The following is an 18,015-nucleotide window of genomic DNA, read 5'->3' on the forward strand; positions in this document are numbered from 1 at the left end:
TTTCAAATAAACCCCACAAGCAATTATAGCCACAAATCAACAATACAAAAATTAAGCAAGAAATAAAATTAAACAGAAACCTGTAAAGTTAGACAGCGTGGCTGCACAGGCGGTTCAAGGCGCCGGAGGTGGTGCGGTCGTGGCGGGGCGGCGGCGGACGGTGGTGCTTGATGGGGGAAGATAAGCGACGGAAGCCGGTGACCTCTTAGCAGCCGGTGACCTGATCGACTTTGGCTGTTTGGCTTTCGTCGGAGTCATCTTCTTTGCCTTCTTCATCAGAGTCGCTTTCACAGCTTTAACAACCTTCTTCGCCGGAGTAGCCTTCTTACACCCGCCGGTGGTGGTGGCGGTAGCTCTTGCTGCCGTGGTGGACTTCTTACCAGCGCTGGTATTTTGGTTTATGCTGTGGAGAAGAGCAGAGGTCTAGGGTTTTGTTTTTTTATATGTGTTTTGTGACAACTCGAACTTTCGACTTTCACTTTCGCATTTAATGCACGTTGACTTTGACTGTTTAAGTGTTTGACTTGATTGACTTGTAATGTACACGTTGTGATATAATAAAGTGTCTTGTGATTTGCATGATTATGTGTTTGATTGTATAACTTGAAATCTGTTGATAAACTTAAACTGTTAACACTTGAACAACCCGACGAAACACAAGTGTGTTTCGCCAAGCACAACTCGACGAATCAGAGTTGTGATTCGCCAAGGACCACTCAACGAAACAAGCATGTTTTGCCAACTCAGTCTCGACGAAATAGAACTTGATTCGCCGGCCCAGATTCGTTGAGGCCCAGCTACGGGCCCATTACGGTAAAACACGTATATACACACACCCAGACCTATGTTTGATACGTTTTGGCAAAACAAGAAAACCCTAGAGCTTTCTCAGTGTGACGGCAACCTTGAAGCCCTCTAGATCAATCCCGTTCTTGCTTTCATCTATTCCGGTTAGTGTGATTAGCTCCGTAAATGGTTTTGTGTGTTTATGTCATTGTTGACAATGATAAAGTGTGTATGATTGATGACGTTCTTGTGAATCGGTTATGAATGGTATTGATCGGCTATCATATTTTGTTCGGATTGTTTGCATGATGTATTAGGGATATCTTGTAAACAAGTGTGGATTAAATCATTAGTCATTGATGTGTATGGAATCGGCTAGCATATGTGAACCGGATAACGTACTTTGTTAAATTATTAAACTAGGGTTCGGGATAGACACGAATAACGAATCGTAACATGATGATTAAGTGGTTATATGTTGAACGATTTGTGTATGATTACTGATTGATGATGATCATGATGGATGTTCTTGACGGCTGTTTTAGATAGTTAGGGTTTCTGTGATTAAATCCGTAACTGACTTGTGTTGACGTAACTGCTGCCTTGACGAAATAGAATGTTTGACGAAATAGATTGTTTGACGAATTAGAATGTTTGACGAAACTGGATTTGATTCGCCAAGGGGGGTTTGACGAAATAGAGGAAGTGTTTCGCCAAGGGTTGTCAACGAAACAGAATCTTGTTTCGTCAAAAGGGTAGTTGACGAAACACATTGTGTTTCGCCAACCTGTGATTCGTCAACTTGGTTAACTGCACAGTAACTTAGTTAGACTCTGTTAGAAGTTAACTGTATTAACTAACTGCTGTTAAGTGATGTGCATGACTTATGTGATAACGGTTACATACTAGTACTTCTATGATCATACCTATACGTGAACAACTTGGATATAAACTGATTATGCATACGTACGTATTTAGGACGTGATTGATTTACTTCGAGCACATACTTAGCATACCGAGCAAACCCAAGGTGAGTTCACACAGCCAAGGCATGGGGTTCCCGGGTGGGAATGGGATTTGATGAATTATTGTGTATACTCAGATGGTAGAGCCTAACGATAAGATACGACTAGACTAGTAACACTTATTGAGCTGATCTTCGCACACCTGCCAAGGGTTGGCCGCGATATTATGACTGACTTCGCACACCTGCCATAGGAAGGCCGCGAACTAAACTTACTAATCTTCGCACACCTGCCTGGGAGGCCGCGATACAAATAAACCTAGTCTAGAACACTTGGGAAAAACATCCCCTAATATCTACGTATACCTGCCTGGGAGGCCGCGATGGGAACTAATACGATACATGACATAATGAACGAACATACTACTACTCACACTATATTATTACTGAACTATTAACTGTGAACTCGCTCAACTAGTTGTTGACTCTCTGCTGCATGCCTTGCAGGACCTTAGGTACTTATGGAGCTTGCACTAGGAAGGAGCAGGTCGTTGTGGAACATGGATCGTGGATGTCATGTTAAAACGTTTAAACAATCAAACTTAACATTACTTTGGGTTTACATTTACATACTTTGGATTTTCATTATTACGCTTCCGCTATTGATACTATGTTTGGTTTAGAACATCAATTGTATTGAATTGGGTTTTGCAAACTATCATATTGATATTATGCTATGTTCAATATGATTGATGGCTTGATCCTGGTTATGTCACGCCTCCAAGCGGTGGTACTCCGCGTGTGGATTTTGGGGGTGTGACAGATTGGTATCAGAGCCATTGGTTATAGAGAACTTGGTTTTAATATGGAAAAAAAATGTTTTTATTAAAACCAGACTATAACCAGAACAGTGCTCTCAACGATCCACAACGACGCTTCGCTCCACGTGCAAGACTCAACATCCTAGGTAATAAGGTTTATGTTTATTACCTGCTTGCTAGAACTACATAGAACCTTGCTCATAGTATGCTAGATTACATTGCTTACTATACGTCGTTACATGAGAATACCTATGTGCTTACACTCTTCTGTCATCGCACTACTCGCGAACTTTTCTCACTTATGCTACTTTTACTATGAAGATCATGTCTGGACGTGTAAACATGACTCAAGCCCAGTTGACGGCTCTTATCAACGAACAAGTAGCTGCGGCACTTGCAGCTGCACAAGCAGGTAGTATACCCTGCGGATGGGATACACATTAGGATCTTTGAATCCTACATACTTAAACCAACCTTTGCATTTAACATTGTCCTATTCTATGCACAATAGGTCAAAACGCTCCGTAACCTGTCTGCACATTCAAGAACTTCATGGACTGTCGTCCAAGCACTTTCAGTGGCACCGAGGGGGCAGTGGGACTCTTCCATTGGTTTGAAAAGCTCGAGTCGGTATTTGAGATGTGTGAATGCCCTGAGGCTCGCAGGGTCAAGTACGCCACTGGCACGTTGGAAGGGATTGCGCTAACCTGGTGGAACGCGCAAGTTCAGATCCTAGGGTTGGCAGCTGCTAACGCCACACCCTGGGAAGATTTCAAAGAACTGATCAAACGAGAATACTGCACGCGAGACGACATCCACAAGTTGGAGGATGAGTTATACCACTTAAAGATGACGGGGTCAGAGATTGAGGCTTACACGAAACGATCAAACGAACTGGCCATCTTGTGTCCAACGATGGTGGACCCTCCAGTTAAGCGCATTGAGTTGTATCTCAAGGGGCTTGCGCCAGAGATTCAGAGCCACGTGACGTCGGCTAACCTCAACAACATCCAAGACATTCAGCGTCTTGCTCATCGACTCACCGATCAGGCAGTGGAACAGAACAAGCTGCCAAAGCGCATCAGTGCTACCACTACTGCTGTCACTACTTCTCCTACTCCCAGTGACAACAAGAGAAAATGGGAGGGGGATTCCAGCAAGGGATCAGTTTCTGTTCAGTCCCAAGCACAGCAGCGCAAGACAAATAACTACCAGAGTCCGAATCAGCAATCATCAGGCAGTCAGGGGCAGAGTGGATATCGGGGAACTCACCCATGGTGTAGCAGGTGCAACAAACACCACAGTGGAAGATGTCGCAGGGAACGTTGTCAAAGATGCCTCAAGATGGGTCATGAGGCTAAGGATTGTAGAAGCTCACGGCCAGCAAACCAGAACCAGCAACTCCCACCGCCAGCTCCACAGAACCAGCAGCAGCCACAGCGTGGAAACCGGGGATGTTTCCAGTGTGGGGCTGAAGGCCACTACAAACGTGATTGCCCTCAATTGAACCAGAACCAGAATCGCAACAACAACAATAACCAGGGCAACGGGAACAACAATAACGGGGGAAACAACAACAACAACAATGGCAATGAAGCTCGGGGTCGTGCTTTTGTGCTGGGTCGGGGCGACGCAATGAATGATCCCAATGTGGTTATGGGTAAGTTTCTTCTCGACGATATTTATGTTACTGTCTTATTTGATTCGGGTGCTGATACAAGTTATATGTCCTTGAAATTGAGTAAATTGTTAAAACGTACACCAACACCCCTAAACACCAAACATGTCGTAGAGTTAGCAAATGGTAAAAGTGTAGAAGCCGCACATGTAATCAAGGGTTGTAGCATCGTTTTAGCTGGTCAGACCTTCACGATTGATCTTATACCCATAGTTTTGGGTAGTTTCGACGTCGTCATCGGTATGGATTGGTTATCCCAACATCGCGCAGAGATTTTATGCAAGGAAAAGATCATTCGTATTCCTCGCTCTAGTCAAGAACCTCTCGAAGTTCAAGGCGACAAGAGTGGTGCTGTGGTTGGCATCATCTCTTTCTTAAAGGCGCAGAAATGTTTACGAAAGGGGCACACTACAATTCTGGCACTTGTCACTGATGCATCAGCAAAGGAAAAGAAGCTGGAGGATATTCCAGTTGTACGCGACTTTCCTCAGGTGTTTCCTGAAGATTTACCCGGTTTACCGCCTCACCGCCAAGTCGAATTCCAGATTGAGTTAGCTCCTGGAGCAGCACCAATAGCCCGCGCACCGTATCGTTTAGCTCCAACCGAACTGGAAGAACTGTCGAAGCAGCTACAAGAGCTCTTGGAAAAGGGCTTTATTCGTCCAAGCTCATCGCCTTGGGGAGCTCCAGTACTTTTCGTGAAAAAGAAGGATGGCACTTTCAGGATGTGCATCGACTACCGTGAACTGAACAAGGTGACGGTGAAGAACCGTTATCCTCTTCCGCGTATAGACGACTTATTCAACCAACTGCAAGGGTCGAGCTACTACTCCAAGATAGACTTGAGGTCAGGGTATCATCAGCTGAGAGTCCGGGATGAGGACGTCTCCAAAACCGCATTTAGAACTCGCTACGGTCACTACGAGTTTCTTGTCATGCCATTTGGGTTAACGAATGCGCCTGCCGTATTTATGGATCTGATGAACAGGGTGTGCAAGCCGTACTTAGACAAGTTTGTGATTGTCTTCATCGACGACATTTTGATTTACTCCAAGAGTCAAGAGGAGCACGAACAGCACCTACGATTGATCTTGGAACTTCTTAGAAAGGAGCAATTGTACGCCAAGTTTTCCAAATGCGACTTCTGGCTTCGTGAAGTCCACTTCTTAGGCCATGTGGTGAACAGGGATGGGATTCATGTCGATCCATCCAAGGTAGATTCGATCAGGAACTGGCCTGCACCGCGTACACCAACGGAAATACGCCAATTCTTGGGCTTGGCGGGTTACTACAGACGGTTTATCAAAGACTTCTCCAAGATCGCACAGCCGCTTACACTACTGACACAGAAGGGTGTCACCTACCGTTGGGGAGGTCCCCAGGAAACCGCTTTTCAGTACCTAAAGGATAGGCTTTGCAGCGCACCTATTCTCTCATTGCAAGAGGGCACGGACGACTTTGTGGTTTATTGTGACACGTCGATACAGGGTCTTGGGTGTGTATTGATGCAGCGGGATAAGGTTATTGCTTACGCTTCTCGTCAACTCAAGGTTCACGAACGGAACTACACGACGCACGATTTAGAGCTGGGAGATGTTGTTTTCGCACTTAAGATATGGCGACACTACCTGTACGGTACCAAGTGCACAATTTACACCGATCACAGGAGTCTCGAGCATATCCTTAAGCAAAAGGATCTGAACATGCGTCAGCGAAGATGGGTTGAACTTCTGAACGACTACGAATGCGCCATCAAGTACCATCCAGGCAAGGCCAATGTTGTGGCTGATGCCCTCAGTCGGAAAGATACTACACCTAGACGTGTACGAGCTTTGCAACTCACCATTCAGTCTAGTCTTCCAGCACAGATACGAACTGCTCAGATAGAAGCATTGAAACCCGAAAACGTCAAGGCTGAAGCCTTACGCGGCTCGAGGCAACGAATGGAACAAAAGGAAGACGGCACCTACTATGTAACAGGGCGTATTTGGGTCCCACTTTATGGCGGCTTACGAGAACTTGTGATGGATGAAGCACACAAGTATCGCTACTCGGTACATCCAGGTTCGGATAAAATGTACCATGACATCAGAACAACATACTGGTGGCCTAGCATGAAAGCTCACATCGCTACTTACGTCGGCAAGTGTTTGACATGTGCAAAACTCAAAGTGGAGTATCAGAAACCAGCGGGCCTACTGCAGCAACCTAAGATACCGCAATGGAAATGGGAAGAAATTTCCATGGATTTCGTTACAGGCCTACCTAGAACCCAGCGGGGGAATGATACCATATGGGTGATCGTGGATCGACTCACCAAGTCTGCACACTTCCTGGCTATAAAGGAAACGGATAAGTTCTCCACTCTCGCAGACGTTTATCTTAAGGAAGTTGTTTCGAGGCACGGGGTGCCCACCTCCATCATTTCGGATCGGGATGCACGATTCACGTCAGAGCTATGGCAAGCGATGCACAAATCTTTCGGCTTACGGTTAGACATGAGCACAGCGTATCACCCTCAGACGGATGGGCAGTCTGAGCGAACGATCCAAACTCTTGAAGACATGCTTCGGGCATGTGTTATTGATTTCGGCAACGGCTGGGAAAATCATCTCCCTTTGGTGGAGTTCTCATACAATAACAGTTATCACACCAGCATACAAGCCGCTCCATTCGAGGCGTTGTACGGGCGTAAATGCCGGTCACCTCTCTGTTGGGCAGAGGTGGGGGATAGTCAGATCACGGGTCCAGAAATTGTGGTGGACGCCACAGAAAAGATTGCACAGATACGACAACGCATGGCGGCAGCACGCGACCGTCAGAAAGCATACGCGGATAAGCGTAGGAAACCGTTGGAATTTCAGGTCGGGGACCGGGTTTTACTTAAAGTCTCACCCTGGAAGGGTGTGGTACGTTTTGGCAAACGGGGCAAACTAAATCCGCGGTACGTCGGACCATTTGAAATCATTGAGAAAATAGGCAAAGTGGCCTACAAGCTAAACCTACCAGCTGAAATCGGTACAGTTCACAATGTATTTCACGTGTCGAATCTGAAGAAGTGCCTGTCAGATGAGACCCTCATAGTTCCTTTTAAGGAACTCACTATCGATGAGCGATTGCAGTTCGTCGAGGAGCCAGTTGAAATCACGGAGCGGGATGTAAAGGTCCTCAAAAACAAGAGAATCCCTCTTGTTCGAGTTCGTTGGAACTCCCGTCGTGGCCCAGAGTACACCTGGGAACGCGAAGACCAGATGACAGAAAAGTATCCCCAGTTATTCGGAACCAATGCAACCACTACTGAGGCTGAAGCTACTACCACGGAATTTCGGGACGAAATTCCAGATCAACGGGGGGAGGATGTGACACCCCAGGAAAACCAGTGAACGATACAACTTACCTAGCTTCCTCAGTAAACGCATGCTAAATTCCGGGACGAAATTTCTTTCAAGTTGGGGATAATGTGACAACTCGAACTTTCGACTTTCACTTTCGCATTTAATGCACGTTGACTTTGACTGTTTAAGTGTTTGACTTGATTGACTTGTAATGTACACGTTGTGATATAATAAAGTGTCTTGTGATTTGCATGATTATGTGTTTGATTGTATAACTTGAAATCTGTTGATAAACTTAAAATGTTAACACTTGAACAACCCGACGAAACACAAGTGTGTTTTGCCAAGCACAACTCGACGAATCAGAGTTGTGATTCGCCAAGGACCACTCAACGAAACAAGCCTGTTTCGCCAACTCAGTCTCGACAAAATAGAACTTGATTCGCCGGCCCAGATTCGTTGAGGCCCAGCTACGGGCCCATTACGGTAAAACACGTATATACACACACTCAGACCTATGTTTGATACGTTTTGGCAAAACAAGAAAACCCTAGAGCTTTCTCAGTGTGACGGCAACCTTGAAGCCCTCTAGATCAATCCTGTTCTTGCTTTCATCTATTCCGGTTAGTGTGATTAGCTCCGTAAATTGTTTTGTGTGTTTATGTCATTGTTGACAATGATAAAGTGTGTATGATTGATGACGTTCTTGTGAATCGGTTATGAATGGTATTGATCGGCTATCATGTTTTGTTCGGATTGTTTGCATGATGTATTAGGGATATCTTGTAAACAAGTGTGGATTAAATCATTAGTCATTGATGTGTATGGAATCGGCTAGCATATGTGAACCGGATAACGTACTTTGTTAAATTATTAAACTAGGGTTCGGGATAGACACGAATAACGAATCGTAACATGATGATTAAGTGGTTATATGTTGAACGATTTGTGTATGATTACTGATTGATGATGATCATGATGGATGTTCTTGACGGCTGTTTTAGATAGTTAGGGTTTCTGTGATTAAATCCGTAACTGACTTGTGTTGACGTAACTGCTGCCTTGACGAAATAGAATGTTTGACGAGATAGATTGTTTGACGAATTAGAATGTTTGACGAAACTGGATTTGATTCGCCAAGGGGGGTTTGACGAAATAGAGGAAGTGTTTCGCCAAGGGTTGTCAACGAAACAGAATCTTGTGTCGTCAAAAGGGTAGTTGACGAAACACATTGTGTTTCGCCAACCTGTGATTCGTCAACTTGGTTAACTGCACAGTAACTTAGTTAGACTCTGTTAGAAGTTAACTGTATTAACTAACTGCTGTTAAGTGATGTGCATGACTTATGTGATAACGGTTACATACTAGTACTTCTATGATCATACCTATACGTGAACAACTTGGATATAAACTGATTATGCATACGTACGTATTTAGGACGTGATTGATTTACTTCGAGCACATACTTAGCATACCGAGCAAACCCAAGGTGAGTTCACACAGCCAAGGCATGGGGTTCCCGGGTGGGAATGGGATTTGATGAATTATTGTGTATACTCAGATGGTAGAGCCTAACGATAAGATACGACTAGACTAGTAACACTTATTGAGCTGATCTTCGCACACCTGCCAAGGGTTGGCCGCGATATTATGACTGACTTCGCACACCTGCCATAGGAAGGCCGCGAACTAAACTTACTAATCTTCGCACACCTGCCTGGGAGGCCGCGATACAAATAAACCTAGTCTAGAACACTTGGGAAAAACATCCCCTAATATCTACGCATACCTGCCTGGGAGGCCGCGATGGGAACTAATACGATACATGACATAATGAACGAACATACTACTACTCACACTATATTATTATTGAACTATTAACTGTGAACTCACTCAACTAGTTGTTGACTCTCTGCTGCATGCCTTGCAGGACCTTAGGTACTTATGGAGCTTGCACTAGGAAGGAGCAGGTCGTTGTGGAACATGGATCGTGGATGTCATGTTAAAACGTTTAAACAATCAAACTTAACATTACTTTGGGTTTACATTTACATACTTTGGATTTTCATTATTACGCTTCTGCTATTGATACTATGTTTGGTTTAGAACATCAATTGTATTGAATTGGGTTTTGCGAACTATCTTATTGATATTATGCTATGTTCAATATGATTGATGGCTTGATCCTGGTCATGTCACGCCTCCAAGCGGTGGTACTCTGCGTGTGGATCATGGGGGTGTGACATGTTTTGAAAGAAGAGGTGTAGAAGTGGCTCGAAGATGTGAGGCCAGGTCTGTGCCAAGAAGAGGTTTAGAAGATGCTTTTTAATGAAATCACTTCAAAAAAACAAACAAGCTGCAGACTCAAACGTCTGCACGTGGTCTGCATGGGGCAGACATAAGAGGTTTGGAAGTACTTTTCACAAAAAACAAACACCCCCTAAATGTGTAATCTGTTTATATCTTGTATTCATCAGTGTTAATCAAAATATTCATAATACAATTACCAAGTTTAACTTGGTATCAAAGTCTGTAACCCTAATCAGCCACCACCCACCCTAACCCATTCCAGAAACTCTCAGCCGTCCACCACCTTAACCTTTCGGATCAAAACATGGCTCTTCTTTAGCCCTTTTCCGACACTACCAAAACTACTCACAACTCCCACAAATTTGCATTCAAACTCTCTCCCACAAACTATGGGTATTGGAAAGCCATTCTTCAACCCATTTTAGTTATAAACAATTTGTATGGCTATGCAGACGTCCCGTGTCCATTCGCCACCATTCAACCAGCCTCACCATCCGCTGATCAACCTGCACCACAACACAACCTAATCCTAATCAGACTACATGGCTATCGAATGATGCGCATGTTCAAATGCTCATCCTTTCAACCATCTCTGAATCTGCCTTTGGTCACGTTCAACACACCAACACATCACGTGATCTTTAGTTGGCTCTTGAACAAGCATATACTCCCAACAATTGCTGAAAATTGAGATGAAAAGTGATGAGACATCATCAGCCTATATTGAACGGGCACAAGAGTACGCGGATGTCCTGGCTAACAATGGTGAACCTGTCAAGGAAAAAGACCTTGTTATGTTGGTTGTTGCTGGTTATGAGACGAGTACAATGGTATCAAAGGTAACCTACTCACCCGACAATTCCCTACAGCCTTCAATGAATTACATGCCTTGATTTCTGACCATGATTTTTTATGGTCCGAAAATCTATACCCACCGCCCCCAAGCCCAAGCCTTCACAGCTGTAACTAACCCCACCCTAGCCTCCTCTAGCCCTCTCGGATCCAACATGTTCTTAAATTTCACTCTAATTTCTTTTTTGTGAAGGACAAGTTTTGATGTGCGTGAAGTGTGTTATATTTTTTATGAGTATTTAAGCCCCTTTTTACACTTCTAGCCAAGTTTTAAATTTATAAAACACGATATTCACTAACACTAAACACACATATGGGCAAGTGCACCCATCGTGGACGTAGTATAGTGTTGGTAAGATACCGAGGTCGTCCAAGGACACAAGAGCTTTTAATACCGGTTTATCCTCAACGTCTAATCAGATCAAAAAGTGAGAAAAATGTTTTAAACTAAGAAAAATAAAAACTAACTAAATGCTGAAAATAAAAATAAAATAAAAACAGATAGACAAGATGAATCACTTGGATCCGACACGTGTATTAGTATAACCTTTGATTATTTTCGCACTTTTGCACTTGTTTAAGAGATTATCTTAGTTATTGTAGTAGGCCCCTCTTTTGAAGGCGACGTTACCCTCAACCCAGTAGTTCGAGTCAGCAAGGATACAATCCTAAAGGGTCGGATTATTGAAAGATAATGAATTAAGTTATTAATGCAAATTGTGGTAGGCCCCGCTTTTGGCGGTGACGTTACCCTCGGCTAAGTAGTCTGAGTCAGCAGGGATACAGTCCTAAATAGCCGGGTTATAGTATTAATAGTAGTTAACTTATGAGGGGGTCAAAGAGTTTGGATCCCCGCCATCCAATACCTATGGGCATTGAAGGAGATCCTACTAAATTTGACCCAGGTCCCAAGCAGGACCTCTAAACGCTGAACAAGGGCAAGACCCTTACCAAACCGTTCCCTTAACCCCCGACCAGGTAGCCAACATACCTCCATATAGACCGTGGAGATATGAATGGTGAAAATCTTTTATTTTATATAGACAGTAAAATAATGCCAAGACACCACGGACAAACGATAATGAAAGATCACCTTCAACATAAGTAACTAGTTATTAAAGTCATTAATACAAAACCAAATAAAAAGTGCAAAAGATTAAAATAAAAAGTATTATACTAAACACTTGTCTTCACCAAGTGATGTAAGAGACTTAGGCAAACATGGCCTTGATTGTCAAGAACTCTTACGATCAATCTTGGATCCCGAGACGACTCACACACTCTACGATGGACAATGGATGATGGTGGTGGATGATGGTGTTATGGTGGTGGTGGGTGGTGGATGAAGTGTGAGAGAGGTGGTGTGCCAAGGGATGAGAGAGAATGAACCCAAGCTCCTCTATTTATAGGCTGAACAGAAGGCTGGACACGGCCCCGTGTCCGCTGGACACGGCCCCGTGCCCGTCTGACATTCTCTCACTTCATTAATTGTAATTGCGAATTACAATTAATGCGCCTGCTGTACTTTCACCACGCCCCCGTGCTCGCTGGACACGGCCCCGTGGTGGGCAATGGAAGCTTCTACTGGTTTGTCTTTTCTGCTGCTTCCTGGGCACGCCCCCGTGTTCGCTGGACACGGGGCGTGTTCAGACTCTGTTTCTTCTCCTTTGCCTTGGGAGGTGCCGTTGAGGGTCCGGGCAGTCCACTTTTGTTCCTTTTCTTGTATTTATGGTAGAATTAGTTGTCTTTTTGCTTCTTTTGTGATTTTGAGCTCATTTCATCCTGAAAATACAAAAGGAAGACAAAAACACTCTTTTTCCAACATTAGTACTTAAAAAGGGTTAGTTTTATGCCTTAATTGATGTGATTTATATGTTGCATTTTACACACATCAAGTTTACACACACTACCCTCCTCACGGGTCCCAGTAATGATGATCTCTATTCATTTTGTCCTCCTCGAATTCAGGATGTTCCCAAAGTTGCATTCTCCACTACTCATACCTCGTCCAACACTTGGCATCAACGAATTGGTCACCCACATCATCATCTTTTAAATTCAATGCTTTATAAGTACTATTTACCTGTTTCAAATAAACATTCTAGTTTTGTTTGTAATTCTTGTTTCGTGGGAAAATCTTCCAAACTATCATTATCTTTATTAGATTATAAAAGTTCACATGTTTTGGATTTAGTTGTTTATGATGTATGGGCCCTACAGCTATTTCTTCATATGATGGCCATATTTACTTTCTATTATGTGTGGATCATTATTCTAAATTTATGTGGTCTTTCATTTAAAACTTAAGTCTGATGTGTTTGCCACTTTTAAATAATTCATGACAATGGCTGAGCGACAATTTAAAACCAAACTTAAATCGATCCAAATGAACGGGGAGGAGAATTTCGAGCACTATCCCTTGGAACATGACATTATACACAGACTTTCTTGTCCACACACGAGTGAACAAAATGGTGTTGGTGAGCATCGTCAATGACACGATGTCAAAACTGGGCTCATTTTACTTGCCTAATCCCATGTTTCACAAAAGTTCTGGCACTTTGCTTTTGGCACCGTAGTTTATCTCATTAGTCGGTTCCTTCTTGTTCCAACTCACATATGTCTCCCTTTGAACATATTTTTCATCACAAACTCGATTACTCCTTTTTTAGGTTTTTCAGGTGATCTTCGAGTCTATAAATCCCACAAAATGTATTTTTGGTCAATTCCTTGTGTTTTCCACGGTTACAGTACCTCCCATCACGGAAATAGGTCCTTTGATCCCAAATCAGAATGTATTTATGTAGCTCGTCATGTTCGATTTAACGAACAAGCTTTCCCATTTCAGCCATCATGATCTTCATCCCAACCAAGCCCCACACCAAGCTCTCCTTATTACTCCTCATACCACACCCCGCAACCCAACCCAACACATCAGCATAATCACCCACCTCGGCCCACACACCAGCCCCCACACCCTCCTCCGCCCACACACCTTCCTTGGCCCAATCCACCTCCACTTAAACCAGCCCAATCCCACAACCTCTTACTCCTCCCAACTCACATATACATGTTCCTTCCGACCATGGCCCCTCACCCCTCGCACTCGTCCTCCAACCTAAGACCCAACCCAAAACATCTTGACCGTTACAACCATTCTATCTATAATACTAACCTCTCACCGGTTACCGAACCTGTGTCCTTTGACCTTGCCAACAAAGATCCTCACTACGGAAAGCTATGGCTAATGAATACTCAGCCCTTGTTCGAAACCACACATGGTCTTTTATTCCGCGTAGTCCAAACATAAATGTAGTGGATTGCAAATGGGTATATAACGTGAAACAAGATTAAATTGGAGCTATCACGCATTACAAGGCTCATCTTGTTGGTTTTTGTCAACAACTGGGTGTGGATTATCTAGATACATTTAGCCTGATTGTCAAGGCTACTACTATTCGATTTGTTTTGTCACTGTTATGAGAGGGTGGTCTCTTCGACAATTGGATGTACAAAATGCCTTCTTGCATGGTGATCTCAAAGAAAACCATTTACCTACAACAACTGCCCGGTTTTGTTGATCCACAAAAATCAGATTATGTGTGCCTTCTTCACAAGTCCCTCTATGGACTAAAGCAGGCTCCCGGGCGTGGTTTCATCAACTGTCCTCTCCCTTAATTGGTCTTCGTTTTAGAGGGTCGTAAGCTAACTCCTCCTTGTATATTTAGCCGATAAAACGATGTTGTACATGTTTATTTATGTGGATGACATTATCCTCATTGGAAATGATTCTGCTTCCATTGACAAAGTGGTTCATAGTCTCAGTACCACTTTTGTTGTTCAAGATATGGGGAAATTATCATATTTGTTAGGATCTGAGTTTGGATTGATTGTGTTTTACGTTTGAATTAAGATGAAGATGAATGAGAAATGCAGCGGAATATAAATGATAACAAACTTTGCACACAATCAAACAGGAGAATTGCTTTCAACACACAAGTTTATCATTGAACCGAGTGCTTGAATTTATTACAAGATTCAATTACAATTGCAAGTATGTAACAAACTCCCCCTTAGCCTGAGCTCACAGTGATTTGTTCATGCAGGAGAAAGATGGTGAAGAGCTAATAGAACAGTATAGAACACTGTTCTATTTATAGGCACGAGCAAACCACTGAAGCATCTAAGCTGACGTCACCATGAAAGTGACATCTAACCTCCTAACAAACTCTAACATCTGACCTATACAAACTTTGCTATGCTAAACTACTGTTGTACATTTCATTTCATAATATAAACTAAACTACTGCTGCATCCTTCCACTGATGTGAACTAGCAGTACTTGATATATCCAGCCGAGCTTGACCCATAGCAGTAGATTGAACAGCAGAGCTTTAGTCTTCCATCAGTCTTTGACTTTGAGCAGCAGTTGTAGGTCAGCAGTTGTAATGATCAGAGGATTGGAGGTAAGCAGATGTTGAAACCACTTTTAAGGGGAGAGACTTGTGTACATAACATCTGCTTATTCTAGATCCACTGCTCTGATCCAGTTTTGGCTTTAATTATCTGTTCCTCTGATAGGGTTCAATCCCAACAATCTCCCCCTGGAACAGATAATGCCAAAACTCTTCATTATTGGTAGATCTTTATTGCCTCATGAACAATTCCCTTATTTGCCCTTTGAGTTGTAACTCAAAGGCTAAGGCATCTGTGTCATCATCATCCCTGCTAAGTAGAAGATCAAGGAGATCCTGCAAATCTTCAAGACTTAGGCCAAGTGCTTGTTCGCTTGTTATTTTCTTCACTTCTCCACTAGACTTGATCACTGTCAGTACCTGGTTCTATTTTTCAGTTTTCCATTTTAGTACTTTTGAGTCTGGTGGGTTTCTTGGGAGATTTTTGTTAGTTGAGGAGTTTGGTGATGCTGTCCTATTGATGACTGACTGAGCAGTACTTGCAGGTTGATTCAATCCAAGAGTTTCTTCAATCATCTTTTTAATTCCCTCTTTCACAAGGTCATCTCCTGCCATTAACTCTTGTATTGTTTCAGCACCCAACTGTTTTTGTTGCCTTCTTTTGAAGATGGCTGCACCAGCTGGAGCATTTGCTCTCCTGATTTGCAGCTTTAGTGGTCGTTTTAAAACCTCTGCTTCAGGATAGTCAGGCTTTTGTGGAGCACTAGGATCTGTCTTCCTTAACTTCTCCAAACTTTTGTAGGTAGCCCTGACTTTATCTTCTCTCCATCTCATCACTTGATTTTCTGACCCATAATCAGCAGCAATTAATTCCTATTTCATTCTCCTCAGCTCTACCTTTTTATCAGGTACATTCTTTTTGAACTTGGCCCACTCTGGAGGAGTATGTTTGACTTTGTTCTTGATCATGTCTTGAATCCTGGCTGCTTCACTTTCCAGCTCAGGAATTGTCCAGTCTTTATACATGTATCTCTCTCCTTTGTATTTCTTGTGGGCCATGATGTTTTCAACGTAGTCTTTTCTTAGAGATTCATCGGCCTTCTTTGATATCTGCTGACACACATTCTTTGCAAATTGTTCCAAAGTTCTGACTTGTGTGAGCAAGAATTGATAGTTCTGTTGAATTTCTCTGTCAAAATTCCCTTGTGAATTTCTTTTAGAGATATCCTCTGCTTGTTTGGCTTTGACTTTCAAATACTCTTCAATATTATTTGGCCTTGGATATCCTTTAACAGATGGTAGTCTCCTTTTTGCAGGGTCATCCTCATAGTAAAAAGATTTGATTTCATCTCTGACTGCTAAAAGCTCAAGAGGAAATTGAACACCTGCAGGAGCTAATGGCCTTTGAATCTGAGCTGATGAGAGAGGAACAGGTTTTGGTACTGTAACAAGTGATAGAAATTTTGAGGATTTTGGTGGTGGTAAAGTATCATCATCTTTCAGAATTAGTCTTCTCCTTTTTGGTTGAGGAGAGACTTATGATGTTTTGGGTGGATCAGTGGTTGTGATTTGAGTGGAGGTGATTTGTGATTGACTAACAGCTGTTGAAACAACTAGTGTTTCAACCACTGTTGCCATTACAGCAGATGTTGTAACATCTGATGTTTTCTGCTTTTTGGCAGGAGGTGATGGTGGTGAGGTTGTTTTTGGTGGTGATGGTGGTAAGGTAGTGGTTGTGGTGTGTGTTGAAGTAGTGTGTCTTGAAGAGATGGCAGGTGTTTGGCCGACAGTTGTTGAACCACTGAAGTATCAACAGTTGTTGATACAGCATGTGTTGTAACAACTGTTTTGGTGGAAGATTGATGTTGGGGGCTTTTGGAGGGTGGTTTTGGAGTATGCTTTGTGGGTCTGGATGGTATGGATTTGGGTTCCGTCACTTTCTAGTGGGATTTCTTTTCAGCTCAGGATTTTTAACATCCTTTGACTCAGAACAACCCTGCGCATTCAGCTCCATATAAGCTCTCTTCTCCTTATTCCACCTGGACAAGTCCTTTGCCTCTCTGTCCCTTTTTACACTTGCTTTAGCTTCATCAAGTGCATTTTGGGTAACATCAACCTTTTTGCTACCATCTGGCAAGGGAATCTTTTTGGTCATAGCATCTTTTTCTGGTTCAATGAAAAGGCCATCATCTATTCCCTTCTTCTTCCACTCCTGAATTTTCTCCCCCTTTTTGGCATTATCTGGGGGTAATTGATCAAGGAAGAGAACCGTTGGAAGAGCGGTGCCAGTGGTGTTCAATATGTGGGCCTTGATAGCCTTAATGTCTGCTTGTGTGTTCTTGAACCTAGACTCCATTGTGTTTCTCAGCTCTTGTACATGTATTGTATGTTGCTGATCAGCCATTTGTTTTTGTTGTTGGAGAAAAGGTTGAAATAGGTTCCATAACTCATCTGCAGCAGGTGCTTGTGGTGGAGCAGGTGCTTGAGGTGGAACAACAGTGGATTGCACCTTTTGTACTGTCAATAACTGTTGCAGCATTTCTTTGATTTCTGCAACAGAGGTATCCAGTTTTTCAACTCGTTCCGTCAACTCCAGGTACTTTAATCCATCACCTAATTTAATGGGATCATCTGATTTCCCACTAGCAGTGGTTGTAACAGTGGTTGATGCAGGGAGTATACTCCAAGTATCATCCACTGATGCCCCTTTTTCTTGGTTCTGGGGACTTCTTCCTTCAACACTTGATAACCTTTTGATGGCACCAGTGGTTAAAACAAACTCACCAGTGGTTATCAGAGGTGCTATATATGGAATTGCCTCCAAGGAAGTCTTATTGATGTAACCACTGTCCAA

The 18,015-nt window shown here is 43.1% G+C and overlaps 1 protein-coding gene across 1 annotated transcript; it reads right to left on the reverse strand.

Moving 5' to 3' along the window:
* Window positions 1-114: 114 nt before the first annotated feature.
* On the reverse strand, window positions 115-15,995 carry LOC110901667 (DNA-binding protein HU homolog). Its single transcript, XM_022148476.1, has 2 exons — window positions 15,691-15,995; window positions 115-403 (listed from the first exon to the last, which is right to left on the reverse strand). Exons 1-2 carry the CDS (start codon window positions 15,993-15,995, stop codon window positions 115-117), a joined length of 594 nt encoding a protein of 197 aa, XP_022004168.1.
* Window positions 15,996-18,015: the final 2,020 nt, after the last annotated feature.

The sequence above is a fragment of the Helianthus annuus genome, chromosome 13 (genome assembly GCF_002127325.2).
Source record: "Helianthus annuus cultivar XRQ/B chromosome 13, HanXRQr2.0-SUNRISE, whole genome shotgun sequence".
Lineage (NCBI taxonomy): Eukaryota > Viridiplantae > Streptophyta > Magnoliopsida > Asterales > Asteraceae > Helianthus > Helianthus annuus.